The 27,899-nt window shown below is 39.8% G+C and overlaps 1 protein-coding gene across 3 annotated transcripts in view; it reads left to right on the plus strand.

Moving 5' to 3' along the window:
* The first annotated feature begins 2,886 nt into the window (after nucleotides 1-2,886).
* The window catches only part of LOC138827026 (CD302 antigen-like), a 112,239-nt gene continuing 87,226 nt past the window's right edge, over nucleotides 2,887-27,899 (plus strand). For all 3 annotated transcript variants that reach the window (XM_070022564.1, XM_070022538.1, XM_070022548.1), the window contains exons 1-8: nucleotides 2,887-3,015; nucleotides 8,682-9,053; nucleotides 13,636-13,806; nucleotides 16,800-16,964; nucleotides 22,425-22,535; nucleotides 23,630-23,770; nucleotides 26,330-26,521; nucleotides 27,420-27,577. In XM_070022564.1, the coding sequence (XP_069878665.1) occupies nucleotides 2,922-3,015; nucleotides 8,682-9,053; nucleotides 13,636-13,806; nucleotides 16,800-16,964; nucleotides 22,425-22,535; nucleotides 23,630-23,770; nucleotides 26,330-26,521; nucleotides 27,420-27,577 (1,404 nt within the window). In that variant the 5' untranslated portion in view covers nucleotides 2,887-2,921. The remainder of the gene's footprint in view (nucleotides 3,016-8,681; nucleotides 9,054-13,635; nucleotides 13,807-16,799; nucleotides 16,965-22,424; nucleotides 22,536-23,629; nucleotides 23,771-26,329; nucleotides 26,522-27,419; nucleotides 27,578-27,899) is intronic.

Raw genomic sequence — 27,899 nt, forward strand, 5'->3', positions numbered from 1 at the left:
ATGGTTACCTCTGTGTGGGAATCAGGCGGCTATGATTGAGAGGGGATGTAGGCTAGGATATATAATGTAGGTGGGATATATTATATAATTAAATGCATGACTTTACAGGCCCTATAGTTTTATTTCACCTTTCTCCCTAATCATTTAACATTATTAATACTCTTACAAGTTCTTTAGTCTTTAGTAAGATTTCTATGATGGCATCATCACTTATGGCCCTTGCCTAGATTATCAATGTTGTTATAGTTTCCACATCTATACAATAAGGTTAATAGTAGTGCCTACTTCACAGGATAATTACTAGACAAAAGAGTACATGGGAAATACTCAGTACAATGCCTGGAACCCAGTGGCTATCCAATCTGAAGACCTCCCTCCTACCCAAGCCCGTTTCACTCTCCTTTTAAATGCCTAAGCCTTCTGTTATGTGTACACTTATGAGATATCTGATACACAATTATCCATGCATCCAGCAAATCATGCCAAGTATTTGGAATATATAAACCAATAAAGCACACATAGTTTGTCTTCATGGAGACTGAAGAGATGGGGGTGGGGGTGGGGGGTGGATGATCAAGCCATAACCCCTAATGCAGATGTCTAGGTGCTATGAAGAAAATGGGGAATGTTTTCAAAACCTGTCACAAGTCCATAAAGATAGATCTCCTGGAAATTATTACATTCAATATGCCATGAAGATACAGTTTCTATTGTCACCATTAATTGTAATATTTATTAAGGTTCTGGAATGTAGGTCAGAGTATCAGTGTACATGTCCCTACAGAAACAAATAGCAGTAGGAGGTGATGCATGCTAAATGCCAACTGAACTCATGGGCTACATTATACATTAGAAGGAGGGAAATCGCAAGGGCCCTTTAGAAAGGTTTATATAAAGGGTGAATTTTGAGCAGATACTTGAGGGAAACTAAGATAAGAGAAGAACTCTGGACATGAATATCTACCTGAGTACATGCAAAAAGACAAGATAGGTTCAGGCAAGTTGCTGGAAACAAGAAGTGACATGGAAGGGAGTAAAAGAACCAAAGAGTCTGATTATAGAAGGACTTTTTTCATGTTTCATGAAGTTTTCTTTCCATATCATTGGCTCATTGAGACTCTCATTGAAGCCTTGAACCCCTCCAAAGAAAAAGTACCTATATAGAAATGCATACAACTTCAATGGTCCATAATTCCCTTAAACTCCCCTAAAGTTGGGAGTGGTTATAAACAAGTATCACTAAAAGGAATTGAGTAGAATGACTTTAGGTTCCAAAGTGGTTAGAGGCCTTTGCCAGAGATGATTGATAAATGCTGGCAATGAGGTCAGTTGAGAAACTACTATGGTCTGTGATAATGCAAGCAGGGACCATGTGTAAGATGGTGGCTGCAGAAATTTTCTCACTAGTTGGATTGAAATTTATTTAGAGCTTATTCTGGCACAGGCTCTGTACCAGTATCTGGTGGCAAATGTGATCATGACTAAGACAAGACCACTGTCTTCCAGGAGCAGGGCAGGCTGAGGAAGAAAAGCAAGCAGCTACAGAGGCAGAGGGGACTTCCTCAGCCACAGGTTCTCTTACTCGGAATTTCCACTCTCTGTCCCTTAAAAAATGAAGTTGTCAGTTTCATATTCACGGCCCTTCACAAACCTGTCACAACTCACCTGTCTGGTCTTTCACTTAAGCCTTCATCCTAGCACTTTCCTGTTCCTCAACCCGCAGGCCTGCATGTTCATGTACACTGCCAAGCAGTACATGAACTCTGTCTCTACTTGGCATTTCCCACCTCAGTTCTGTCACCTTTACCTCCCAACTATACCTAGTTGCTGTACTGACTTCTTTAAACTTTTGTAATTTTTGCTCTGAGTTACTGTGAAGACCTCTGCCTCCCTAGTGAGCTGGAAAGGGCCTGGATATTGCCTATTTCAGGAAGTGCCCAGTTCCTGTGATAAGTATTTACTATATCCATTAAATGAGAGGCCAAAGCCAGGGGAGAGCACAGAGCCACCAGTGAATCCTGGTCTATTGAAATCAGAGAAGACCACCCAGACACATCCTCATGAAAACAAGCACCTTTGGAAAACAGGGACAGTGGCCATCCTATACTCAGTTAAGATGAGTTTTAAAGTATAGGACATTCACATTGAGCAACTTACGGCATTTAGAATTTCATCTATTTGTGACGGTGGTGGACACAGGGAGGGAGCGGATACGACTTGACTTTCAGATTGAGTGCAGACTTCCACATTTCTACTGGACTGTTATTACCACTAAGTTATTTTTTTTAAATTACCTGAACTTTACTTTCAAAGGTCACATGGTTAAAAAGTCTAAATCATCTTGGGAGTATCACTGTCACTAAACTATAACCTTTGCTTTCCATTCTTTCAACAGTTGTGGGTTAAATCGTCTTGTATTCCTGTCTCACCTTTGTTTGCACTATCAGAACACCCAGAAGGTTGCCAAGGACGACCGGATTCTTGGGCTTGTCCACAACCACCACAGGAAACGAGCGAACACTTGCCTGGTCTGGAGTAGAAGGGAGGCAGTGCCTTTAGAGACCAGCCATGGAAGGACTGCGGTGCTTGGCACAGCAGAGGGGCCAAGGCCTAAACTGATGGAACCCACTCGCCAGGGTAATGCCAAGTGCCAGGGAAGGGCGGTGTCTCCCCAACTTTGCCGATGGAGAGGCAGGAGAGGAACCCCCAGTTCAGAAGTTTCCTTCAACGCCACTCTCAGCTACCTTGCAGTCCCCGGGAAGGGGAGGGGAAACCCACAAGACGTTACTCTGATTGGCCGAGCGCGGCAGGGGCGTGGCCCGCGCGGTCCAGGAGGGCGTGGCCCGGGCGTGGCGCGGTAGGCGGGCTCCGGGGAGGAGAGGGTACCGCGTGCAGCCGCCGCCCGCGGGCAGGCAGTCAGGATGAGGACGCGCTGGGCGACGCCTCGCGGCGCGGCTCGGTTCGTGCTACTGCCGCTGCTCTGTTTGGGGCTTGCCAAGCCTTCGGGCCGCTCAGGTAACGTGGGGGGGCGCGCGCGCCCACTGCGGACCTCGACGCCGCAGCTCTGCCCGCTTGCCTCCGCCTCAGGCTGACTGTGGCCCCCGGGTGCGGGGTCCGAGGGAGGTGGGAGCCGACGGGGAGGAGCTGGGGACCCCCCCCCCGCGGCGGGCGGGCTAGGGGAGGCTCCTCCAGCCCTTCCCCATCCACCGCCCTCTGCAGGTTGCTTCTCTGGGACTCCCCATCTTCTCCCCGGCCGCGGGTCTCTCCCCTTCGCCTCGCTCTCGGCCGCTGACACCCGCCAAGGGTTCCCCGTGGTCCTCTGACTCCACGCGTCCTTGGTGGACGTGAAAAGGGAAGTCAGGACCCACCATCTTCTGAGCAGCACGCCTGTTCAATGCCCTCCCCACCACCTGCCGCAGAGACCCCACCTTCCGCCCAAAGCACGGCTCCCACCCAGGCTGACCGCCCCAGGCAGAAGTGCAGGCCGCTTGCCTGGGGTCCCCTGGCGCTGGCCGACGGACGCCCTTTGCCAGTCTGGCTCAAGGTGCTGTCGGTGCCACCCTGCCGTTTCTGCTTGGCAGCATCCGGATTCCGCTTTTACTTTCTCTTTGGGCCTTAGCAGAAGGTGTGCCAAGGACTTTGGTGCTGGGGCTGCATCATGGTTGACCTGAGGACAGCCCCTGCCCACCACTTCTAGCAACGTGCCCATCTGAAGAAGGAAACGATCGCGTTAACCGTGATGCTTGCTTTCTTTACAGCCAAGTGGCTGATTTAGACTGTGTCCTCGGGAAGAGGTTTTTCAGTGTGGGTGGCATCATCTGATCTTTTCATGGAACCTACATTTAATCTCTACACCCTTCTCCTCTGACCCTCTGCCTGGGAACTAGCGAAAAGAGACATTATTAGTAAAAATCACTCCATTACTGTGAAAATTCAGTTTCATGCACCCACAACTCAAGGTGGAAAAAAATAGTGCAGCAACTATAGTGAAAACACTGAACTTTCAACTCATCATTTCTTGTTTTCCCTCTCTATCTGCCTTAGTTCTGGTTTGTTTTCTTTGCAAATTTCAAGTGTTCCTTAATTTTTGACAGTCTCTTAACAGTCCCTATTCTGTGTCATTGATCCAAAACAATTCTTTTCTTATTCTCTTCTTCCTGCCCAAGGTCTCTGCAGGTATGTTTCCCTGCTTCCTTCTCTGTTTCTAGCAGCTGCTCTAGGGAGCTTTCTTACACCCTCATACCAGACTTGTGGCCTTATTAGGGGAAGTACTGGAATTTTGAACACTCAGCCACTTGGGTAGTTTGGCAGTGTCTCAGCTTCACCATGGGAGTAATGGCATGCGTCTTGTCACATGTCCACAGCTAGGCGTGGGTAGGGGGTCTTGGTCACCCAAATGCTGAATGAGAATGCCTCATACCTAGGTTGCTTCTTTGGCTCGGTGGAATGCTAACAGCTTGAAGGAAAGTGATCTTTCAGGGACTCCTGAGGTATTCAGCAGCCCACACCACTCAGAATGCTTCATGGCTTTCTAACTCCTAGTATATTGCCACAGAACCCACTGTCACTTCAGGGTCTGTTTTTGACCTAGCAAACCCAAGCTTCCAGTTCTGTCCTGCATCTGTCCATTCTGTACACTTGGCAGAGATCACAAGATGCTTAATGTGGAAATTTTCCTAAAACACTTGGCAGAGATCACAAGATGCTTAATGTGGAAATTTTCCTAAAAATTTGTTTCATGACCTTCATTCTTCCTACCTTCCCAAGCCATTTTCTTTTTCATTGATCTGTAGTTATAAATTGTCCATTCCTAGCTTCTCTTATGGAATGGGCTTATAAAACGGGATTGCAGTTTGAAGCAAGCCCTAGAAACAAGTTAGTGAGACCCTCCTATCTCAATAACAAGCCAGGCATGGTGGACATATTCTGAATCTCAGCTCCACAGGAAGTAGGAGGTAGGAAATAGGTAGTAGATAGGAAGATCATGGCTGAAACTAGCTCCAGGCAAACACATGAGACCCTATTTGAAAAATAAAGCAAAAAGCTGAAAGTGTGGCTCAAATGGTGGAGCGCTTGCACAGAGATGATATTCGGTACTGAGTTCAAACTCTACTACCTTAAAAAAAAGTGCTTCAAAAAGCAGTAAGGCTTCTTGTCCTCAATTTCTGCCTTTCAGATGTATTTGGAAACTTTATTGAAGACCAATATAAAGTTCTATAAGATGCAAGAGAAAGCTGTCACTAGGGAACCAGCTTCACAATTTGCTCTATAATTGCAGTACATTTGTAAAATACAAATTTTCTCAACAAGCAGTTATTGTTAGTCTCTTAGTCCTTCCCATTCTTCAACATACTGTTTTCATATGATCCTGTGACTGAGCAGGTTCTGCTGGGGAAAAGAAGCATGAAAAACCTCAGAAGAGAACAACTCTTCCTAGCTAATATATGTAAATTCTCATACTACATTATATATGAAGGCTGATAATAGAGTTTCTTGAAATCATATTAATAATTAATACCTGTGCTAAGAAATTACCATGTCAAGCATTGGTATTGATTACATACTTGGTTCAAACACCGGTTTAGACTGAAGCAAGTATGTATGCTGACTAAATGCAATTTGTTAAAACACTTCGCAGCTGTTCCCTAACATTGTGTTCTAAACTACTCCATGGCCCTCCCAAAATCTACTTCCTACTATGTTGTTAAGTGCACATTTGTGTGGAAAAATGGGAAAGAGTAAAATATTTTTCTCAGCATCACTATCCAGCACCCATAAAATTTAAATGACATTGAATGCAACTGGCAGTAGCATGAAATACTAATTTTACAATGACTTAAGCAAACCCGCAGCCTAGAAGGCTAGGGACGCTGTTCTCTGGTGAAAGCATAAATTACTAATTCTGGAAGTGGCTTAAATCCACTCCATTGATTTCACCTGACATTTAGAGAAATGAAGGCCTTGGGAGATTAAGTAACTTCCACATGTCCTCCCAGCTGAAAGGCAGCATAAGTAGCTCTTCAACTTAGGACCCCTAATAAGTTTATTGTGTTGCTCTTCCCACTGTACTAAGACCTGTACTCATCCATTGAATTCCACAAAGGCAGTTTGAAAAGTAAAGAATTCTAAATTGCAAAGGAAAACAAAGCTGCTGCCTCTCAGGTCATTAATTTGAAGCAAACGAGACCAGGAGGCAGAAGAGAGAATGTTTCAAACAAGAGGAGCAGACTTCTTGTTTTTGCTTTCTGAGATTTGTTTTGAGAAGGTGAGGGGAAATCGTTTGGAAAAGGAGAGGGCTGAGTTACTAGTAAATATGCAAGAGAAGAACATTACATAAAGTGGGAGTAATTGTCTTAGAAGATAAGACATTTTTCTTTTTTACTCATTATCCTTCTCACCCATGACCATCAAAGAAAGATGGTGGGCATAGCAGAGAAGAAAGAGGGATGCATACGGTTATCGCAGATACCTGGCTATATCCCTATACAGAGTTTTAAAATTCAGATTTGTAGGCTGGCATTGTGGCTCATACCTGTAATTCTAGCTACTCAGGTGGCTGAGATCTGAGAATCATAGTTTGAAGCCAGCCTGAGCAAGAAAGTCTGTGAGACTCTTATCTCCAATTAATCACCCCAAAGCTGGAAAATAGAGCAATGGCTTAAGTGGTAAAGCACTATCCTTGACCAAAAAGCTCAGGTATAGCACTTAACACTTGACTTCAAGCCTCAAGACATGCACAGAAAAAAAATTCAAATTTGTGAACAAAAATAACTTAAATCTTTACAGGGATTTTTTTGTTTCTCTTGTTAATGTTGTTGTTTTAAAACTAAATTCACCCAAAATTCAGAGTTCAGATTTAATTTTATACTTATTATTTACATAGGGAATTTTCCCTTAAGTTGCTTGCTCTGGGTAGGAGAATTTTTAGCTCTTAAACCTATGAGTTATTACTAAAAAAAGTGTTCAATATTATTAAAGCCAGTGGTAGTAACCCTGATATCATAATGAAAGTAGTTTGGGGGGAATTTTTCAGATCCTTCTGCTGACAAATCATTGTCATTGAAAATAGTCACTTAACATTTATTAACATGTTGAGCTGTTCTGTAACTTTTTAATGTGTATGTGTGCCAGAACTTGGATTTGGACTCTTGCTCAACTTGCTTTCTTTATCTTTCTCTGTCCTTCCCTTTCTTTCCTTTCCTTCCCTCCTTCCTTCCTTCTTCCTTTCTTTTTTCTTCCTTCCTTCCATTTCCTTCTTTCTTTTCCCTTCTTTCCTTCCTTCCTTCCTTCCTTTTTTCTTTCTTTCTTCTTTCTCTTTCTCTCTTTTCTTCCTTCTTTCTCTTTCTTTCTTTCTCTTTTTCCCTTTCTTTTTTTCCTTCCTTCTTTCTTCAGCTTGTACTGTACCACTTGAGTTATGCTTACAGACCAGCATTTTGCTAGTTAATTAAAGTAGAATCTCACAGACTTTTTTGTCCTGGCTGGCTTCAATCCACAGTCCTCAGATCTCAGCCTCCTGAGTAGCTAGGATTACCAGCATAAGTGCTTTAATTAACTTTAAATGTAACTAATTTTCCTTGTAAAAGGTCTAGCCAAGATGTTCAGTTAACATTTGTTGTAACAGATGTGAGACCTCCTTCTGAAACTTAGGTGTGCAGGAAGTAATACATTACCTAATCTTCAGAGAATGGAGTTGATTTTGATTTTGATTCTTCATCTACCAAGTTGGCAGAACTTCAGTTTCTACCATTGATGAGGTCTTCCCCAGCTCAAGCAGAGAGTGGCAGGGGAACAGAATGAAGGTCTCTTCTTTTGTCATTAACTTCCACTGGTTACTTCTCATTTTCCCTTTGTGCAAAACATGCTGGCTCTAGAAACCTGGTATCTCAGATGATTCTAGGAGCTCAGAATCTCAACTGCTTAGGTGAACTGCAGGGTGCTTGCTCCCACCCTCCTGGAGGTGTTACCACAGAGCAAGCCACAGGTCCTTCACCCAGAAGCCAAACCTCTGTTCCTCCCATGCCCTGACCCCACTCTTCTATCTCTACCTTCTCAGAAGTCCTCCCTCTCCACTGACACCTCAGTGGCAGGAGAAGGGGTCATTAAGCCAGTTGTTGTTTTGCATGGCACACTAACTTGCCTTCGGCAGAGGAGCATGGAGGCCTGGTTTCATGCATGAGGCGCGGGGAAGGAACCTAGAGTGAGAACAGAGCATTAACCTATGGAACAATTCACTTAGCTATAGTAGTTCACACAAGTGAGACAGACTTGTTCTAAACAGGCTCAGGATATTTTTCATTGACCAGAATGAAAGATGTCTAGACTGAGACTAAGGGGCTTCTTAGTCTATTAAATAAGAGGGGTGGGGTGGATCTTTCATGGATTAGCAAAACATAAACATATGCTCTCATTCCTGCTTCTCAGACAGAAGCAGGTACTTTACCACAAATGAGAAAACAAAAGGAGAGGCTAAGTAATCTACTCTGACCTCCTGTCTAATAATAGTTAGCATTTAGAAGACAAGCAGGTGGGCTCCAAAGCCCAGACTCTGTGCTGCTTGTCACGGTTGTCCTTACAGTTTATCATAAAGCCTGAGGGTAGAAGCAGTCGAACAGTGCTCCGTAACTATGGCACATTGGCCATACCATTCACTCATTACCTTCCTCCATTGTGTCTTGACCCAGGCCATGATCCATTCACCATCGTCAATGAAAACACAGGCAAGTGCATCAAGCCACTGTATGACTGGATAGTAGCAACAAACTGTGATGGAAGTAGCGACACATTATGGAAGTGGGTGTCACAGCATCGGCTCTTCCATTTGGAATCCCAGAAGTGCCTTGGCCTAGATCTTTCCAAATCCAAGGATTCCTTAGGGATGTTCAGCTGTGATTCCACCACCATGCTGTGGTGGAAGTGTGACCACCAGTCTCTCTACAGTGCTGCGCAGTACAGGCTGGCTCTGCAGGGTGGATATGCTGTAGCCAGCACAAATACATCGGATGCCTGGAGGAAGGGAGATTCCAAGGAGAGCCTCTGTGACCAGCCTTACCATGGTAAGCTACTGGAAAGGAGCTTTGATCCAGTACCTATAGTGCTTGTTAAATTGGGTTGTGGAGATGCACACTTCATAAAAATAAAAGGAAGTAATTGAGCAGGCCCTGTGTAGTTACTTTGAGCTACATTCTTTTTTTTTTAATTGTGAAAATACTGTACAGAGGGGTTACAATTACATGGGCAAGATTTTTTTTAAGTTTTTTTTTTTTTTAATTTGGCTGTTCTGAGTTTTTTGTTGTTGTTGGTGGTGGTTGTAGGGCTTGAACTCTGGGCTTGGGCGCTGTCTTTGTGCTCTTCAGCTCAAGGCGAGCGCTCTACCACTTGAGCCATAGCGCCACTTCTGGTTTTCTAGTGGCTTATTGGAGATAAGAGTCTCACAGACTTTCCTGCCTGGGCTGCTTTGAACCGCGATTCTCAGATCTCAGCCTGCTGAGTAGCTAGGATTACAGGCGTGAGCCACCAGTGCCTGACCTTCTGAGCTACATTCTTACCACACACTGTGTGGTTGATGGTACTGTCCCTCCCCCCATGGGTACTGTCCCTCCCTTTATGGGTAGGGCTAGGAGAGGTTAAGTGCCTCAAAAGACGTTGTGTTAGGTTGAAATTGGGATTTGGAATCTACATGATGCCTGAGGGTATTTACCTGCTATGAAGATATTCTGAGAAAGCATTATTAGAATAACAGGAAATCCTTCATAAAGCTAGAGGTTCTCTAATAGTATAATCTTATAATATTAATCTTCCAAGTTTAAAGGGAAGGGAAAAAATAATGTATTTTTTCTTTGCCTAACAATTTTGATGTAATGGGAACAGTTCAAAAGTCTCATGTAGGCTTTTGTTTTTATATTTTGCCTGGCTGTCACATGTTGATACTTGTATTTATGATTCAACATTTTTTAAATAGACTTTTTCTTGATTGCTTTCAAAAATAAGTATATGAATATTACCATGACTTCTTCCATGAGTCTGTGGACTGATGGGATGACAATGAATTTCCAAGTTAAAAAAAAAGAGTAGATGTGTTTTAAGCTAAATGTAATTAGCCATCACCCAAGCATTATGTTGCTCTAAATTAGACCAAATGTGTGTGTGTGTGTGTGTGTGTGTGTGTGTGTGTCTATATATATATATGTCCTATTACCTTATTCTTCCTTTAAAACTACATATCATTGTATCAATCTTGATCTTCTTTTAGAGCTTACTTAAACTAAATCAGAATAGCCACTTCCTTTCCATCCTTCTCATTATCTGTACAAACTTTTCTACCAAGAGAACCTATTTCCATTTCCTAGGGCAGATCCAGAAAAATCTTCTGAAAATGTCTGTCTTTACTGATAGGGAAGAAATATTAGAGTCAAAGATGGAGAGTTCCTTTTCTTCAATCTATAACCTTTGAGTAATTGAATAAATCTGTTTCTGCCAGCCAGCTGCCTCCTAAGTGGTATTCAGATTAAATCAAATGTTTTTTATATACTACATATTGGCAAATTTAAATTTTGTGTTATAAAAGTCTTTCTCTACCTTGGAATCTAAGAGAAGCCATGGGACCCAAATAAATGTCTTTGGGATTGGATTTAACTTGCTAAGTTATATTGAATGACATTTTTTTTTTTTGGCAGTCCTGGGGCTTGAACTCTGGGCTTGGACACTGTCCCTGGGCTTCCTTTGCTCAAGAATAGTGTTCTACTACTTGAACCTCAGCTTTTTTAAAATAGTTTCTTAGAGATAAGATTCTCAAGAACTTTCCTGCCTGGTCTGGCTTTGAACCAGGATCTCATATCTCTGACTCCTGAGTAACTAGGATTATAGGCCTGAGCCACCAGAACCTGGCATGACACATTTTATATTATGAAATGCTATATCATTTTCTTGGCAGAGCTTTTTTGTTCTGCTTTCCCCAATTCTTTTGAAGATATAGTTGTAATCTTTAACTCCTGAGTCCAAGATATAGGTTTATTTTAGTATAGTTTATTTTCTTTTCTCTATTTTGTGTTTTATTTGAGTATTTATAATGTTCTCCTGAGAAGCGGGGGCATGTCTTCCCACAGCTGCCAGAAAGTGACCAGTGGCACAGAAAAAGTCTGGGCACCCACCCAGAGCACTGCCAAGAAAACAGAGCCACCAGCACAGCTCCTAGGCATGAATTTGTTTCTTGATCTCTCCTACTACAGTAATTGGAATGCCAAATTTCTTAAGGCCATATATAATTCTAATTATTCAAGATGTTCCTCAGGTTCTCTTTTGCACAGTGGCCAAGGCCATACAAAGCTTCTACCTTTTCTCCGTTCCAGTATAGGGGACTAGCATCAGGGACTAACATCATCCAATTTGTGCATGTCAGAAATCTATAAGTGTCTCTCAACTTTCCTGCTTGGCTCTCCCACCATTCAAATGTAATAAAACATTAAATCCTAGGAATTCTTTTTAAATGTATGTGATCTCTTTCTGCTCTTAGGCTAAGGATTGCTGTCTTCTTTCTCCTGGACTGCTAGGTTTCTGATACCAATTCCTACCCCAATCTTTTATCTATCTGTTTGGAGATAAGCAAAGTACCTGAGTTCCAACAAAGTGAAGTTCAAGACTACCCAGCTTGTTATAGAAAAACTAGGCATCAAAACCAGAATTGCTTTTCCCAAGTGATACTACCTTTATTCTTACTTTGGCTTTTGCAATCTAAAAAGAAATTTACTCCTAATATACATGCATTTATCATTGTGCCCTTTAATTCATGAAGCCTAGCTTTGAGCTATGACACATACCTAGAATCCTGGAAAGGCAATAAGTAGTATCACAGTTGTCTTTGTAGTCAGGGATTCTGAACAGAGATCCCTTCTCATGCTCATGATTCACAGCTGAGCCACTGAATATTCACTTGCTTACTCTGCAAAAAAAATGGAGATTTCACAAACAAGTGTAGTATTTACCTTAGTGATCTCACAGGTCTATGGTAAAGAATAAACAGAAGAAATTTGTATGAAAACACTTTATATTATAAAAGTAAAAGGTTCTTTTTTTTTAAAAAATCCCCTGATGGTCCACCAGTCATAGTCATCATATTCAGGGACTGCCCTCTTGTAACAAGGAAAGAAAATAGGTCTTGTGCTATTGGGAGTTTTTAGTGTGGTTAAAACCAAAATGACAAGAATCCTTATAAAACATAAGGTCAACATACTTTTTATAACACAAGTACCCATTCCAAAGCCGTTTAGACAATGTAGGAAAATAGAATCAATGGTCCTTCAAAGATTGTTTGCAAAGAAAATCATCTAGATTATCAGTCTTCTATACTGCTACTTAATACATTCCAAACTGTTAATGCTTTCCAAACTAAGTCTCACACTTCACACAGATGAATGGTTGAGAATGAAAAAATGGTGTGGAATCAAATACTGTCTTGAACATACTTCTAAGCAAATCTGTGAGATGTTTTGAAGGACACTTGGTGAGATTTAATGACTATGCCTTTACTTAATAGCTAGTATTGAATCTGATAATGACCAAGCTTTTAAACAAATTGAGCATCTAGAGAAAAGGTGACAGGAATAGATATAGGGTTAGCTGTTCTATTTAAAAACACTTTTTCAAGAGAACTATCACTGACATAAGTATTGAGCACATCTTCCATCATTTCCAGGTATGCCTGCATTTGGATCATTTTTCAGTGTCTCTCCAGGTTCCAGGGAAAAGGATGAAAATAAAACCTAGATCTGCTACCCCACCAGCTACCAGCTGCTCCCCTGTCTGTCTTGTTGAGACTAGTTCTTTTATAATCTGAATTACTATGCCCTAGATGCTTCCCAAGAACCTACCCAGGAATTGGCAGTTCTTCCTCTCATTTTCTTAAAACACACAGCCTCAACTCCATTGAGCAGTGAAGTGTTTCTTAATCCTTCTTTCTGCTTACATGGGTGGTTCAAAGTCCACATACATTCTCCATGATACCAAATTATTTCTTTGGTTCTTCACTTGCTGAAGAAAATGGAGGAAAATAGAATCTTGGTCAAGGTACCCTTTCAGGTAAAGTGCTTCCTCTGCCACCTGTGGTGGAGTATGTAGCCAGGAACTTTTATCACTTCTCTAAAGCACAGTTTAAGAACAAAAGAAAAAAGAAAAAAGTGTTACACAAATACTAACATTTCCAATTTTCAAATATAGTTCAGAGCCTTCACAGGACCACCAGGGGACCTAGCACTCAAGCCCAGACCCAAAGTCCATGCTCTTTGCACTGTATAGCTTTTTAAAATTGTATTCTCATGTGTGAAAACAATACTTTGTTAAAAAAAGCACTTTTAGAAAGCATATAACTAGGGGCTGGGAAGGTGGCTCAGTGATAGAGTGCTTGCCTTGCATGCATGAAGCCCTGGGTTCGATTCCTCAGCACCACCTAAGCAGAAAAAGCCAGAAGTGGCGCTGTGGCTCAAGTGGTAGGGTGCTAGCCTTGCGCTGAGGAACTGAGGGACAGCACCCAGCCCCAGAGTTCAGGCCCCCTCAACCAAAAATTTTAAAAAAAGAAAGCATATAACTGAAGGTGATTATGCACTTTCTAACTATCCTTTCCTCTATTTCCTCCTTTACCCACAGAAATATATACCAGAGGTGGGAACTCCTATGGGAGACCTTGTGAATTTCCATTCTTAATGGATGGAATATGGTATCATGACTGTGTCCTTGATGAAGATCACAGTGGGCCATGGTGTGCCACCACCTTCAATTATGCATATGATCAAAAGTGGGGCATCTGCTTAAAACCAGGTATGTATCGGGTACTGAACTTCAAGTATGGGAAGAAGGGGCTACTATTTATGAGTCAAAGGGAGAAAGGAGAATTCAACCTGATGCAAAAGTGTTTGCAACAAACAACATTCTAGCTAAGGAGTGCATGTTTGGAGGAAGAGAAAGAAATAATGTGTAACTCTGAATTTACTTTCAGAAGCAAATCAAGAAGAGAAACAAGACAAATTGTGTCAAGGAAGACAAAGGAGAAGGGAAGTGTGGGCAGCATAGATACCTGAAGGGGAAGTGGAAAAGTCATGAGGAGTTAGGGACTTGCAGTTCCAGAAGACTAGTAGAAGAAACTGGATTATACTGCACTGAAGCCAGAACAGAAGAAAACTTTGTGTGTTTTATAAGAAAACAAGAATAACAGGAAGTTAGTTGGTCAGATGAAAGCTTTTAGTATGTTGAAGACTTTTAGGAGAGAGTACAGATATTGTTGGCCCTATCAAAATTGGTGACACTGTTCTCTCTATTCCTATGTGTTGCTCAGAGCATATTTTCTAGATGCTTCTTACTAGAAGCAAACTCTTCAGCATAATTATAAGCAATTTTTTAGCATACTAAAAAATTCACTCATCTTTATAAATGGAGGGAGATACCAAAGTTGCAATTATGTTGTTACCTGACACATAACTAAGATACAGTTTCTTATCAATTAGTTTTAAAGGATCATAGTACCTAATATGAGATAGGTGCTGAATGAACATTATTTGATGGACAATAGGCTGAAAGAATCTGTGGAAAAAAAGAAAGGAAAGCGCTCCATATCTAAACAATATTCATGCTTAAGTGGCTCTGCCAGGTTTAGGTAATGTTCTAAGTCAGCAACCTCTATCAACTAATTCTTTCCTCATAGCAATCCTAAAAGATAGTAGTACCATTTATTCTTGTTTGGAGATAAGCATATTAAGGCACAGGTGAACTATAAAACTTGCCAAAGGTCACAAACCTAATAAACATTAGATCTAGGACTCACACTCAGGAAATTTGGCTGTGAGGATCTTTCCACAAACAGGTATCTTATCCTGTCTCATTGAGTAGCCAGCCTAATGGTAATTAGAATGCTGATCCCTCCTTAAGGGAATTTGAGCCTCACACTGCAGAATTCTCTACTACCTGAAGAGGTTAGACTGGACCAGTGACTCTCAAACTTCCAGGTGCAACATGATCACTGGGAGCATTTGTTAGAACACAGGTTATTAGGGCTCCAAAGATTCTGATTCAGCACATTTGGGGTGGAAGCAGCTTTTTTAGCTGCTGTTTAACAAATTTCCAGTTAGTACTGATGATGTTTTTCAGGGGCTCACAGTTGTAGAATTATTTGTCTAGGTCGAGGCCCTAGTCAAAACCTAAATCTACTGAAATATAGACAAGCCGCAACCAGCAGAGTGTGGTCAACTGTCTATTTCATTTTCTTCTCCCTGTAGTGTGGTTCTGAAACTTCAGATGAGAAAGGGAACTTAGAGATTATCTAATTCAAACCCTTAGTTTTGTTTTTAATGTTTTTGGTGCCTCTAGCCTCTTTTTGGGTAATTGGGAGAGAGACTAATGCATTTAGGAGCCTCCCAGAAATAAATTTCATGGAAGAAGCAAGACTGTGCATTTATCAAGCCTAAGGACTGCCAAGCCATGGATGTAGTATTGTATAGCAAACACATTGCCATTCCATCAGGAGCTCCTGAATTTATGAGCAGAGGGTCTCTGTGATAATGAATGTACTTGCAAATTTGCTCTATTTTGTTTTCTCCAGATGTCATTATATCTGTTACTATTTACACCATAGAAAAGTGGTTGGGGAAAAAAAGTGTGTCATTCGGAAAAACTCCAGAAAAAGATCAATGTTCTGATTATAGCTCTACCACAAACACCTGTGGGACTTTGTTCACCTCTGTGAAATGAATGTGTTCAACCAGAGGATTTCCAAGGTCCTTTCCAGTGTATAGCTCCACAACTTTGTCATTGGATATGGAACTGGTTATGAAAGTCCTCTGGAAATGCCCCTGAGTGGAACTTGGGACCCAAGGACACAGGCTACTACAGTAGTTTTCATTTTTCCCCTCTTCTTAGGAGCTTATGGGAAGCTATGAGTATAATTTTAAACCAGTTGTCTCTAGATCTATACAATTTATCCACATCATAGCATGACTATTCTTTTAAGTTATATATACTTTTTGTGTGTGTGCCAGTACTAGAGCTTAAATTTAGGGTCTCACACTGTTACTTGACTTGCCTTTTTACAGATGGTGCTCTACCGCTTAAGCCATGCCTCCAGTCCAGAATTTTCTGTCTCATACATTCTTTTGCTGGGACTGCCTTCAGACTGGAAACCTTTGCTCTCAGCTTCTTGAGTAGCCAGGATTACAGACATGAGCAATTAGTGTTTGGCATGAAGTTAGAGATACTTTTATATATCTGTTACAGAATACTATGTACATGCTGCCATATATTCATGTTTATATACCTATATGTACACATATATAAGTAGTGATTGCATAATATTGTCTCATAAAGTCACCTATTAAAATATTAAAGAGAAACTTGGATTTGTTTGTGAAATAGGGTAGTCATTGTATTCTAAACCCTGGCCATTTAAGTAGCATGTCTATGTACATACATACCCCAGTGCGTTCTCTGCAGCCAGTGGTCAGGCTCCTCTGAACCAGATTCAGGCAAGCTTTTCTTTCATTTCTTTTCAGTATTTTACACTGTACAGATTGAGACTCCTGCCTTCAGGCAGAGGGCAAGAAGTGTTGTAAGCAGAAACATGACATTATAGTGGTCAAGATAAAGAGAGAGTGTCCTCTGGCTTCAGTTTCCTGTGTCATTAGAGGACTGAAACATGGCGATAGCCTCCATTTTAGCACCTTCTAAGCATATGATAATTGGATTATGGTACTTGTAAGAATTCTGAGTAATAGAAAACATTATGAGCTGAGTTTATGATCAGTAACTTATCTTTTTATCAACAGAAAATGGCTGTGAAGGTAATTGGGAAAAGAATGAGCAGATTGGAAGTTGTTATCAATTTAATACTCAGACAGCTCTTTCCTGGAAAGAAGCTTATGTTTCATGTCAGAATCAAGGAGCTGATCTACTGAGCATCAACAGTGCTGCTGAATTAACTTACCTCACAGGTGGGTTTAACTTGCATGTGGCAGAAAACAGTGCTGAAAGTATGAAATGCTTTCGTTTGCTTTTCATATCCCAGTGTGTTGTTCCATGTGTTTCCTTTATGGCTTCCCCTGGGATTAAACCTTGAAGTCCATAATCACTGAATAGAAATGTATTTCATGTAGTAAAAATGAATCTTGTAATAGACACTAAAGAGATTGATTTTTAGAAAACAAGATTGCAAGATTAAATTAGACTAAATTCTAAACTGAAGGATTTTTATGAAAGTGAGCTTTCAATCTGTAGATATCAAAAAGTAGAGAATTCTAAGAAAGTAAAGCAGCCAGGTAGGTGCCAGTGGCTCACACTTACAATCCTACCTAGTCCAAAGGCTGAGATATGAGGATGGTGGTTGAAAGCCAGTCTGGACAAGAAAGTCCATGAAACTCTTTTCTCCAGTTAACCACCAAAAAGCCTAAAGTAGTGGTCCAAGTGATAGAGCACTAGTCTTGATTAAAAAGAAGCTCAGCAGCCAGGCTGTGAGGTCAACCCCCAGGACAAACACCAAAAAAACAAAACAAAACAAAAAAAATGGTGAAGCAGATGGTTGAGTTTAGGTAGCCTCAATGAAAAGTCCTCACATTTGAGTGAGGTTCTAAGACATCTTCAAGTGGCTCTAATAACATGAACAAGTAAAGTACATGAGATTTTGTTTGTTTGCAGGGTAATAATGCTGATTTAAACTTTTTAGGTATAAAATTTAAACCACATTGACTAGAATGGAAAATAAACTAAGAGACCATTTAGTCTTTCATATGATGTTTTTTGAGATTACCTTATTAATTTTGGTGCAAACCCTAGGAGTTTGATTGAAATTCTATTGAATTATAGATGAATTAGAATGACATTGCTGTCTCTACATTAAGTCTTCTCATCCATGAAAATGGTATGACTTTCTATTTATGTAGAACTTTATGTACTCAGTAAAACCTTACAACTTTCCCCATAAGATTTTTGCACATATCTAAAAAGGAAACTTTATAAACAGAAATTCTTATATTATTATTAAAAATTGAGAAACCTGCTGGGTGCTGGTGGTTCACATCTGTAATCATAGCTACTCAAGAGGCTGAGGCCAGAAGATTACAGTATAAAGCCAGCAGGGTAGGAAAGTCTGTGAGACTCTTATCTCCAGTTCACTACCAGAAAACCAAAAGTGATGCTGTTGCTTAAGTGGTAGAGCACTTGCCTTGAGCTGAAGAGTTCAGGGACAGCACCCAGGCCCAGAGTTCAAGCCCTAGGACCAGCACACCCCTCCCCTCCCCCGAAAAAAAAAAGTGAGGCTTGAGAGGAAATATAACTTGTTCAGAGTTTCTCCCAAGTAATTAACACAGCTGTACTTTGGTCCATCTAATGTGAAAACAAGTTGTATTGGGCATGTACCTGCATTCACCTTTTATAAGACTACAGTTCCTTGCAAGCAGAGATGTTATTCACTTTGGCACACAACTTTAAATATTGCTACACAGTAAACAAATAGCTACTGGCTAGGTATTTCAGGCAAATCTTGCTATAAGTATAAATATTTACTAGATGATAACTATAAGCAAGGCAGTCACTGAAATCTCATAAGTACTTTTTCTACCAAATTAGAAACTGATTATTAAAAATACTCCATGTTATCAGCTAGGAAGTGTCAAAATTAAGATTTAACATCAGTTGAGAAAACTACAGTGCCCTTATATTTTTACTATATTACTTCTCTTACATTTCTTTCCTTTCTTTGATTTGTTAGGGGTTTTTTTGTATATTTTTCTTGTTGTTCTTTTGGGGATTTTTGTAGGCTAGTCCTGGGGCTTGAACTCAGGGCCTGGGCACTGTTCCTAGCTTTTGTGCTCAAGGCTAGCACTCTACCACTTGAGCCACAGCTGTACCTCCAGCTTTTTGGTGATTAACTGGTGATGGATTTCCCTGCCTGGGCAGGAGTTGAATATTGATCTTTAGAGATCTCAGCCTCCTAAGAAGCTAGGATTATAGGTGTGAGCTACCAGCTGACCTTAAATTTGAGAACCTCCTTTCTCTGCCTCCCCAGTAGCTGGGATTGCAGGTGTATACCACCACACTCAACTTCTTTATTCTTTTTATCATTAAAAGTCCATTAGCCTTTTTTCATGTTTTTTTTCCTAAGAATGTCAATGAGAAGTAAATACATTCTAACTGCACTAGTTGGACAAGTATGAAGGGCAGAGATTTCTTATATGGCATGGGCAACTTGGAAGTAGATTTTCTTTTCTATATAAGCCTAGGGAAGATATTGAAAATGCCTACACCCAATGTTAGACAATGCCTACACCCCCATATTAGCTATTAAGAGACAAAAATTGCTAGCCTAAAACTTACATCTAGTCAAATGGTGACTTCACTGAGACATTTTTTTTCTCCAATTTTAATTGGCACATTGCAATTACATATGTTTATAGGGCACAATGTGATATTCTGATACATATTTACTACACATACATATATGTGTGTGTGTGTGTGTGTGTATATATATATATATATATATATATATATATATATATATATATACATACTATAATGAGCATCACCCTAAACATTCTGTTTTTTCTTTGTGGTGAAAGCATCCAAAATTCTCTCCAGTTGTTTTGAACTCTACAATGTATTATTGTAGTTATTCTACTATGTAGTAAAACATATACCTCGTTTCTACTAACTGATTGTGTATCCTTCAACGAAACCTCTCCAGTGTCCCTGACTTCCCCCCCTATTATTCTTTCCCTCTCTCTCTCTCTCTCTCTCTCTCTCTCTCTCTCTCTCTCTCTCTCTCTCTCTCTCTCTCTCTCTCTCTCTCTCTGTCTCTCTCTCTCTCTTTCTTTCTTTCTTGTCAGTACTAGAGCTTGAACTGAGGTTCTGAGTACTGTCCCTTAGCTTCTTTTGCTCAAGGCTAACATGCTACCACTTATGCCACAGTTCTACGTCCAGCCTTTTTTGGTATTTTATTGGAGATAAGAATCTCACAGACTTTCTTGCCTGGTCTTATTTCAAACTGCAATTCTCAGATCTCAGTCTCTTGAGTAGCTAGGATTACAGGTGTGAGAACCAGCCCTAGTCTATTCTGTGAGCTGAACTGTTTTGTTTTGTTTTTATATTCCACAGACAAGTAAGAGCATGTGTCTTTCCTTGATACACTCATTTCATTTAACATACTGCCTCTAGGCATCTACATGTTTCCACAAATGACAGGATTTCCATCCTTTTATGGATTTATTGTATCCCATTGTTTTTTTTATTTTTTTATTTTAATTTTAATTTTTTGTGAACATACTGTACAGAGGGGTTACGATTACCTGGGCAAGATAATGAGTACATTTCTTATCAAGCATTGCAGCCTCCTCCTTTGTTTACCCTTCACATCCCTTCCCAGCCTCCCCCCGCCCCCCCACCCAATACTCCCCCACCCCTCCACCCCCCCACCCCCCCGCACCAAAGTTGTAAAGTTCGTTTTCGACATGACAACTTGTACTTCTCATAGTTGCAACGGGTCCACCTGTATCCTTAAACGACTTGTTTTTCTATTGTGTCCCATTGTGTGTGTAGACCACATTTTCTTTATTCCATTTGTTGAAGGAAATTACAGTTGATTCCACATCTTGCCTTTTGTGAATAGAACATCAATAAGCATGGCAGAACAGGTATCTCTTTGACATACTTATCTTACAACCTTACTCTTGTTCCTCAGAGGGAGTCTCTGTCCTCACTATCTACTTTCCGGGTACCTCCCATCTCTTGAACTTTATTATCTAGTTGCTGTTCTTGGCCCCTTTCATCCTTGGTGCTGCTATTGCTTCTCTCCCCTGGAAGTCTCTCCCACTTCTAGGTTTCAGTTTCAGGAAAATCCTATTTTAGGTATTTGAGGTTCTAATGTCTGCCGTAAAGCAAAGATTATATATAGTCAAAATTATTCTTGAAGAACCCTTACTGTATGGATATGGTTTTCTCTATGCAGAGCCCATAATGAGTATATATGTGTTGTGTGTGTGTGGAGCAATAATATGTTACACTTAGTTTTATAGATTTAAGAAATGGTTTACTGGGTGTTTTACTGTTGGAAATATTTCAACAAATTTATAAAGATTCTACCCTATTAGTTCTTTCTGGTTCTCTGTATCATCTTTGTCTTTGATAAGACATATCATTAAATGTTTAATTTCCTCCACCTGACCTCCAATTAATTTTTCTAATTCTTTTCCTGTGGCATTGATAAACCTTGCTATTGACTACTTCAAGAGTGGTAAATAGGGGCTGGGAAGGTGGCTCAGTGGTAGAGTGTTTACCCCACAACCAGCAAAAAAAAAGGTGGTAAATAATTCACACATTCTTTCCATTCTTCTCTCAATATATGTGGAACCATACAAGAAAGATTGCATCCATTTCTTGTGGGCTATACACATTAAGTGGCATATCAGGAATCATCCTAACTATATAAATTATTTATGCTTCTCTTTCTTCCTTTTTCTTTTTTTTCCAACTCACTTTGACTGTAGTATGTGTGTAACTTAACTTCTTTATGAATTTGGACAAATCTTTAAGTATTCTTTGAGCCTAATACCATATGAAATGGAGTATATACTTATTTCTGACACCATACCAGAAATTCTTTATAACTTAGGAGATCCATATCTGTTTCCTTCTACTAGACTGAAATTTTTATTAGGGAAGGGACTTTGTCATCTTTGTTTATATATCCCTAGTTCCTGAAAAATAATATGTGCTTTATGAATTTAGGTTATCAGTCTGAAATATAATCAGATTTCAAAATCTGATGAACAGTGGAAACTATTTTTGATGAATATTCTAAATGGGACAAGACAGTTCAAAACAGATAGTGAAATAGCTACTCTGAGAAGCTTCTGTTCTTTCTTAGAAGAAACAGAATTGGATAAGCTAATGGGAAAACAGAATTGAATAAACATGCCAGCCTTTGGATTACTAAATAGTATGACGCACTGCTATCTATCAGTATTATCTGTCTTTGTTGTCTAGACAGCTTCCTACAGAGATTCTGCCTACAATCAAGACCTTTAGGGGTTGGGGGGGGGGGGATTGTTCTGTTTTTTTTTTTCTCTTTTTTTTTTAATTGTCAAGGTTATGTACAGATGGGTTACAGTTATATAAGTAAGGTAATAAGTACATTTCTTGTTAAACTTGTTACCCCTTCCCTCATTTTTCTCCTACTTTGCCTCCTCCCCACGCCCCCTCAAGTTGTACAGATCATTTCCAACATATTGTCTTGTGTCTATCACTGTTGCATTGATTCCCCCCTTGTCCTTTGTCTCACCATTCTGTTGTTCCCCTTCCCTTGGGTTTTTGTTACTTGTTTTATGTTTTTGCTATTTGTAGAAATCTAGTCCAATTTAGATAATTTTAGCAGGTTGTCACTATAAAAATTGTAATTCTTACAGGAAAAGAAGACATCGCTAGAATCGTCTGGCTTGGATTAAATCAGTTGTACTCTGCTAGAGGCTGGGAATGGTCAGACCATAGGCCACTGAACTTTCTCAACTGGAATCTAGGTATATGCCCCTTCCCCCACACCACTTTTCACATGACCAAAACAGGAGCTTTCCATTCACCAAGAAAGGTAGAAGTTGCAAATATTCGCAAATCTTAATTTCTTTCTCAGACAAATTTTTTCTAAGTGTCTTAATTATAGTATCATTATGTCCACATTATAAACAACAGACCTACATGACCTACAGAGCAATCATGTGGGTTTGGTTGGAGCAGAATGAACTTCACCTATGGCTAAGAACCATTCTGTGTCCTGTAGGGGACTTGACATGTCTGACCAATGTCGTCTTTTATCTGCAACTTAACTCTAGTGCAGAAATCTAGTTAATAAATTCATACTCCATTATCTTGGTAAATAGAGTCTCTAAAGCTAATTGGATGTGTAGTATATATGCTTTACTGGGATCAAGCCATCTTACATGTGCAAGGCAAGTGTTTTACAAAGCTGTACTTCTTGCCCTTAATTTTAAAATTTTAGAGGCATTGTAGAATCATAAAAATTTTGTCACATTATAAATTACTTAATATATATTAGTAAACTAAGAGCTGTTGACCACAGGGTGGGTATGACATGGAAGTTGCTTGACGCCAGAAGTTTGGTTTTTGTTTTTGTGTTTTAAACTAGCTATAAAATATCAGAATGATTATATTTTGTATCTTGCATTTTTTTTTTTTTTTTGTCGTTCTTGGGGCTTGAACTCTGGGCCTGGGCGTTGTCCCTCAGCTCTTCAGCTCAAGGTGAGCGCTCTACCACTTGAGCTACAGCGCCACTTCCGGTTTTCTGGTGGTTTATTGGAGATAGGAGTCTCACGGTCTTTCTTGCCCGGGCTGGCTTTGAACCGTGATCCTCAGATCTCAGCCTCCTGAGTAGCTAGGATTACAGGCGTGAGCCACCAGCGCCCGGCTGTATCTTGCATTTTTAAAAAAGATATATAAACACATTATCAACTGAGATTATGTATTTCAATTTAGTGAAAAGTTTTAACATACTTCAAGTTCCCAAAAAGGCAGCAGATTGTAAATGAGTTATTTTTTTTCTAACTGTTGTGATCCTAACTTCTTTCTTTTAATGCCTTGAAAATCCTACTTTTTAAAGATATGCCCAGCAGATCTGTGATTGGTGGGTCAAGTTGTGCAGGAATGGATGCTGAGTCTGGGCTATGGAAGAGCATTTCCTGTGAAGCTCAACTTCCCTATGTCTGCAAAAAACCACTAAACACTACGGTAGAGCTCACAGGTATCTCCTTGTTTAGTTCTGTAATGTCAGTAAATTCATTTCAGATGCCAACTTCCACCTTTCCTTCACCTGACATACCAGTACAGAAAAGTATTTATTTGATTTGTGACTCTTTCATTAGATGTTCTCAACTGTTTATGAACAAATCTTTTTAGTTGTGCTAATAATGAATTGATCAGGTAAAAATACAAACTGCTTGTCGATGGCAGATATTCTTGGTAGAAAATATGTTTCTGTTCTCAGATATCTTTTTTTTTACTTTAGAGCAGAGATTTTCAAAATGTTGTGCAAAGGTCAAGTTCATAGCATCACCTATACCTAATAGAAATGCAGATTCCTAGGGCTTACCCCAGAATAAATGAAACAGAAGCCATAAGGGCAGGGCTTAAAAGTCTGTGTTCTAAGCCTTGCAGGTAACAGAGATCCATGCTCAAGTCTGAGAGCCAGTGCTGCAGCAACAGGCCTTATGTATTGTATATCTGAAATAAGTTAAAAACTGGACAGAGGAGAATTCCAATCTTTACCACCCATTCCCCACAACACCCACCTTTCTTACTTTCCAGGACAGGCTGGTGTCTATAATGAAAAGTCAAGTAAAAAGAGCTGTGCAGAATAAAATATAGACAAGGAGAGCAATTCCCTACCTATTTCCAGAAGTGAGAGAAATAAAAAGAGCTGAAGTCTTTTCAGGGTAGAGATTTGTAGAATATTCTGCAAGAATGGAGGAGAGAAGCACCTCTGTTACATACAGAGGTTGATGTACACCTGATTTGTGTGTGTGTGTGTGTGTGTGTGTGTGTGTGTGTGGATCCTGGGGCTTGAACTCAGGGCTTGGGTACTGACCCTGACCTTTTTTGCTCAAAACTAGTGCTCTACAACTTGAGCTACAGGTCTACTTTTGGCTTTTGTTTTTGTTGTTGTTGTTATTTTTGGTAGTCTCCTAGAATTTCCTGCCCAGACTTATTCCCACTCATGATCCTCAGATCTCAGCCTTTTGAGTAGCTAAGATTACAGGTGTGAGCCACTGGTGCCTAGCATAGAGAGCAATATTTAAAGGAAAAAATGATGTTCACATTAATAAAGCGTATAGGTAAATTATTTAAGATAATAGGAGAAAATGAACATTTATCTCCCAGATTAATGCAATCCAAATATAGCCCCTGCAACAAAATGCATAACAGAGAATCTAGTATAAATGAAAATAAATTAGAGCAACTGATAATAGATTAAGTAAATATCTCCAAGTAGCAATTATTAAGTAAATCATGATGTTTCTACATGAATGAATAATACACATTTATTATAACTTGCTAGCAGGGAAATAAAAGAGCAGAACAAAATGATATGTCTACTTATCAGTTTAATCATGTAAAAATATGTATTCATAGAGACAAAAACTATGATCTGAAAAATGATTATTTTAAGTTCAATTGCATGTGATTTTCCCCACTTTTTCTTTAAAATCTAATAGTAGTAAAATTTCTATTTAGAACCTTAAAGTTAATTGAGTTATCTTGCAAGCATGAGAGGGTACTTGAGCCTGAATTTTATCCTTCCAAGAGTCGTAAACTATCTTCAATTTTAGCATGGTCATGTTTTCTGATAACAAATGTTCCAAGTGGTTCTGAATTAATGAGGTCTGAGTAAACACTATTTTCTAGTTTTGTTCATTGTTAACAGGGTGGAAGTATTCTATGGGGTTTTATACCTGCCACTCTACTCTAGAAAATTAGACCTCTACTTATGAGTTTCATCAGTTTCATAGAACTCTACTTGTGAGTTTCATCTTAGTCAAAACTAACAATCACTAATCCATGAGGGTGATGGCTCCAGCAGATGAAGTGAAAGAAGAAGTCCAGAGATGCCCACTGCCTTTTCCTCTGCCTCCTCTTGAGTGTGGAGTATAAAATACTGTCTCTGTTCTTTGCTCAACAGTGAGCATTAATGCATATCCTTTTGCTAAGCTGATCAGAGAAGAAAAAGAAACTTGACCCCACTGCAATCTTTGCAAAGACAGAGATTAGAGGAACCTACAAATTCCTAGTCCCATGAAAAAACTTGTTAGCACCTAACGTACCATACAACTCTTCCTGTCCGTTAAGACTAAGAGCAATCTCTCATGAAGATGACCCTCAAATAGTCTAAGCCAAGCCATTTAGCATATTTGTATCACATAAAAGCAGAGGTGGGAACATCTGGCTCTCAGGCCAGGTAAGGCCTATGAAATCATCTACTCTGGCCCTGCAAAGGCAACTGTAGGTGGGATTCGAAATTCAATAAATCTAGGAGCTTTTTCCATAGCAACATAGACATCAGTATCAGCTAACATCCCATGACAAATGGCCCTTGCTGGCTCACATCATTATCTGAGTCTCGGCAGGAATTCTCATGATGCCTTGTATACATGAGGCACAGCATAAATTCATGTCACTCTACTATCTGACCTTACATTGCCCAGTTTTGCAGAAACCTTATGATTTAAGAAAGACAAATTTGCAACATTGTTGATTCAAAATAGATACATCTTTCCTGGAATATAAATTGCTGCTTTCCCTCCAGATATTTGGACATATTCAGATACCCGCTGCGATGCAGGCTGGCTGCCAAATAATGGGTTTTGCTATCTGCTGGCAAAGGAAAGCATCTCCTGGGATGAGGCACATATGAAATGCAAAGCCTTCCATGGTGACCTAATCAGCATTCATTCCTTAGCAGACGTGGAGGTGGTTGTCACAAAACTTCATAGTGGGGGTAAGTTTTTTTAAAGCACCTTATCTGAAAGGCTTAAGACTTTTTTTAAAAAAATTCCCTAGATTCAGGCCTTTAGTGGCATTGAAAGGTTAATAATCTGCTCCTACAGATAGGTACTGTCTAGTAGTACTGTCTGTGACAATACTGTCCAATAAGTAGCCACTAGTCACACATGGATTTGGAGTGCTTGAAATGTAGCTAGGGCATTGTAGCTAGAGACTGGATCATTACTTTTTACTTAATTTCTTTCCGTTTGAATTTCAATAGCTACATATGCCCAATGGCTACTAATTTGATAGTATAACCACTAACAAAATAAGCCAGTGAGCTAAATTCTATTTAAGTTCCTTTAAAAAAAAAGTAAGTGATGATTATTTCACTTTTGTAATTACTTAAATGCCAAATTTGGGCAAACAAAAATATACTAGACTGCCTATGTTATTATCTTTTTATGATTCTCTAATAATAACAACTAATAGCATTTACCAGTGTTTTCTTATGAAGACAAAACTTATCTGCAGTAGATATCAGGAACACCCAGCTTACAGATCCTGGTATAGATGATCTTTGTACAGAGGCACTCAAAACTGATAGATTATTCATTAGGCAGACCATGGTAGTACATGCTTTTAGTCCATGGATTAAGGAGGTTGAGGTAGGGCAGTTCGAGGTCAACCTGGGCCACACAGGTCCCAGAAAACAAACAAAAACTACTGACCAACCAAATGAACAAAAAAGCCTTCATTTCCCAACCTGCTTGCCACATCAACATTTTAATAGTCTAATTAAGAATACCACAGAGGCTTTTAAAGCCCCACATCAGAATGTAAAAGTCAACAATAATGTATATATTGAAGAATGTAATTGACTAAAATAAAACAAATAATTTTTCTTTTAGATGTCAAAGAAGAGATATGGACAGGCCTTAAGAACATAAATATGCCAACTTTGTTCCGGTGGTCAGATGATTCTGAAGTTACTCTGACATACTGGAATGAGAATGAGCCACAGGTTCCCTTCAACAAGACTCCCAACTGTGTTTCCTATTTAGGAAAGGTAGGAAACCTGATTGTTAATACCTAGTAATAATGTTATAATTACTTTGGTTAAGTTAATTTCTGTGTAATCCGTGAAAGAAAATAAAAGGTTAGAATCTGATAGGTACCGGACAAAAAGAAAAGGTAATTGAAAGCAATTACTAAATAAACAATCCACTTCCATGAGAACATCTGCTCTGATCTGAAACAAATCTAGAGAATCTCTTTAGAACTCCAGTTTCTGTGCTGAACTTGTTCTAATAGACTCCTTTCTCTAAGGATGGGGTTGATCTCTATCTGCCTCTCTGAATTTAGTATAATATTTGACAGGTAGCCATTCA

Source organism: Dipodomys merriami, unplaced genomic scaffold (genome assembly GCF_024711535.1).
Source record: "Dipodomys merriami isolate MVZ:Mamm:240054 unplaced genomic scaffold, mDipMer1.0.p SCAF_1, whole genome shotgun sequence".
Classification (NCBI taxonomy): domain Eukaryota; kingdom Metazoa; phylum Chordata; class Mammalia; order Rodentia; family Heteromyidae; genus Dipodomys; species Dipodomys merriami.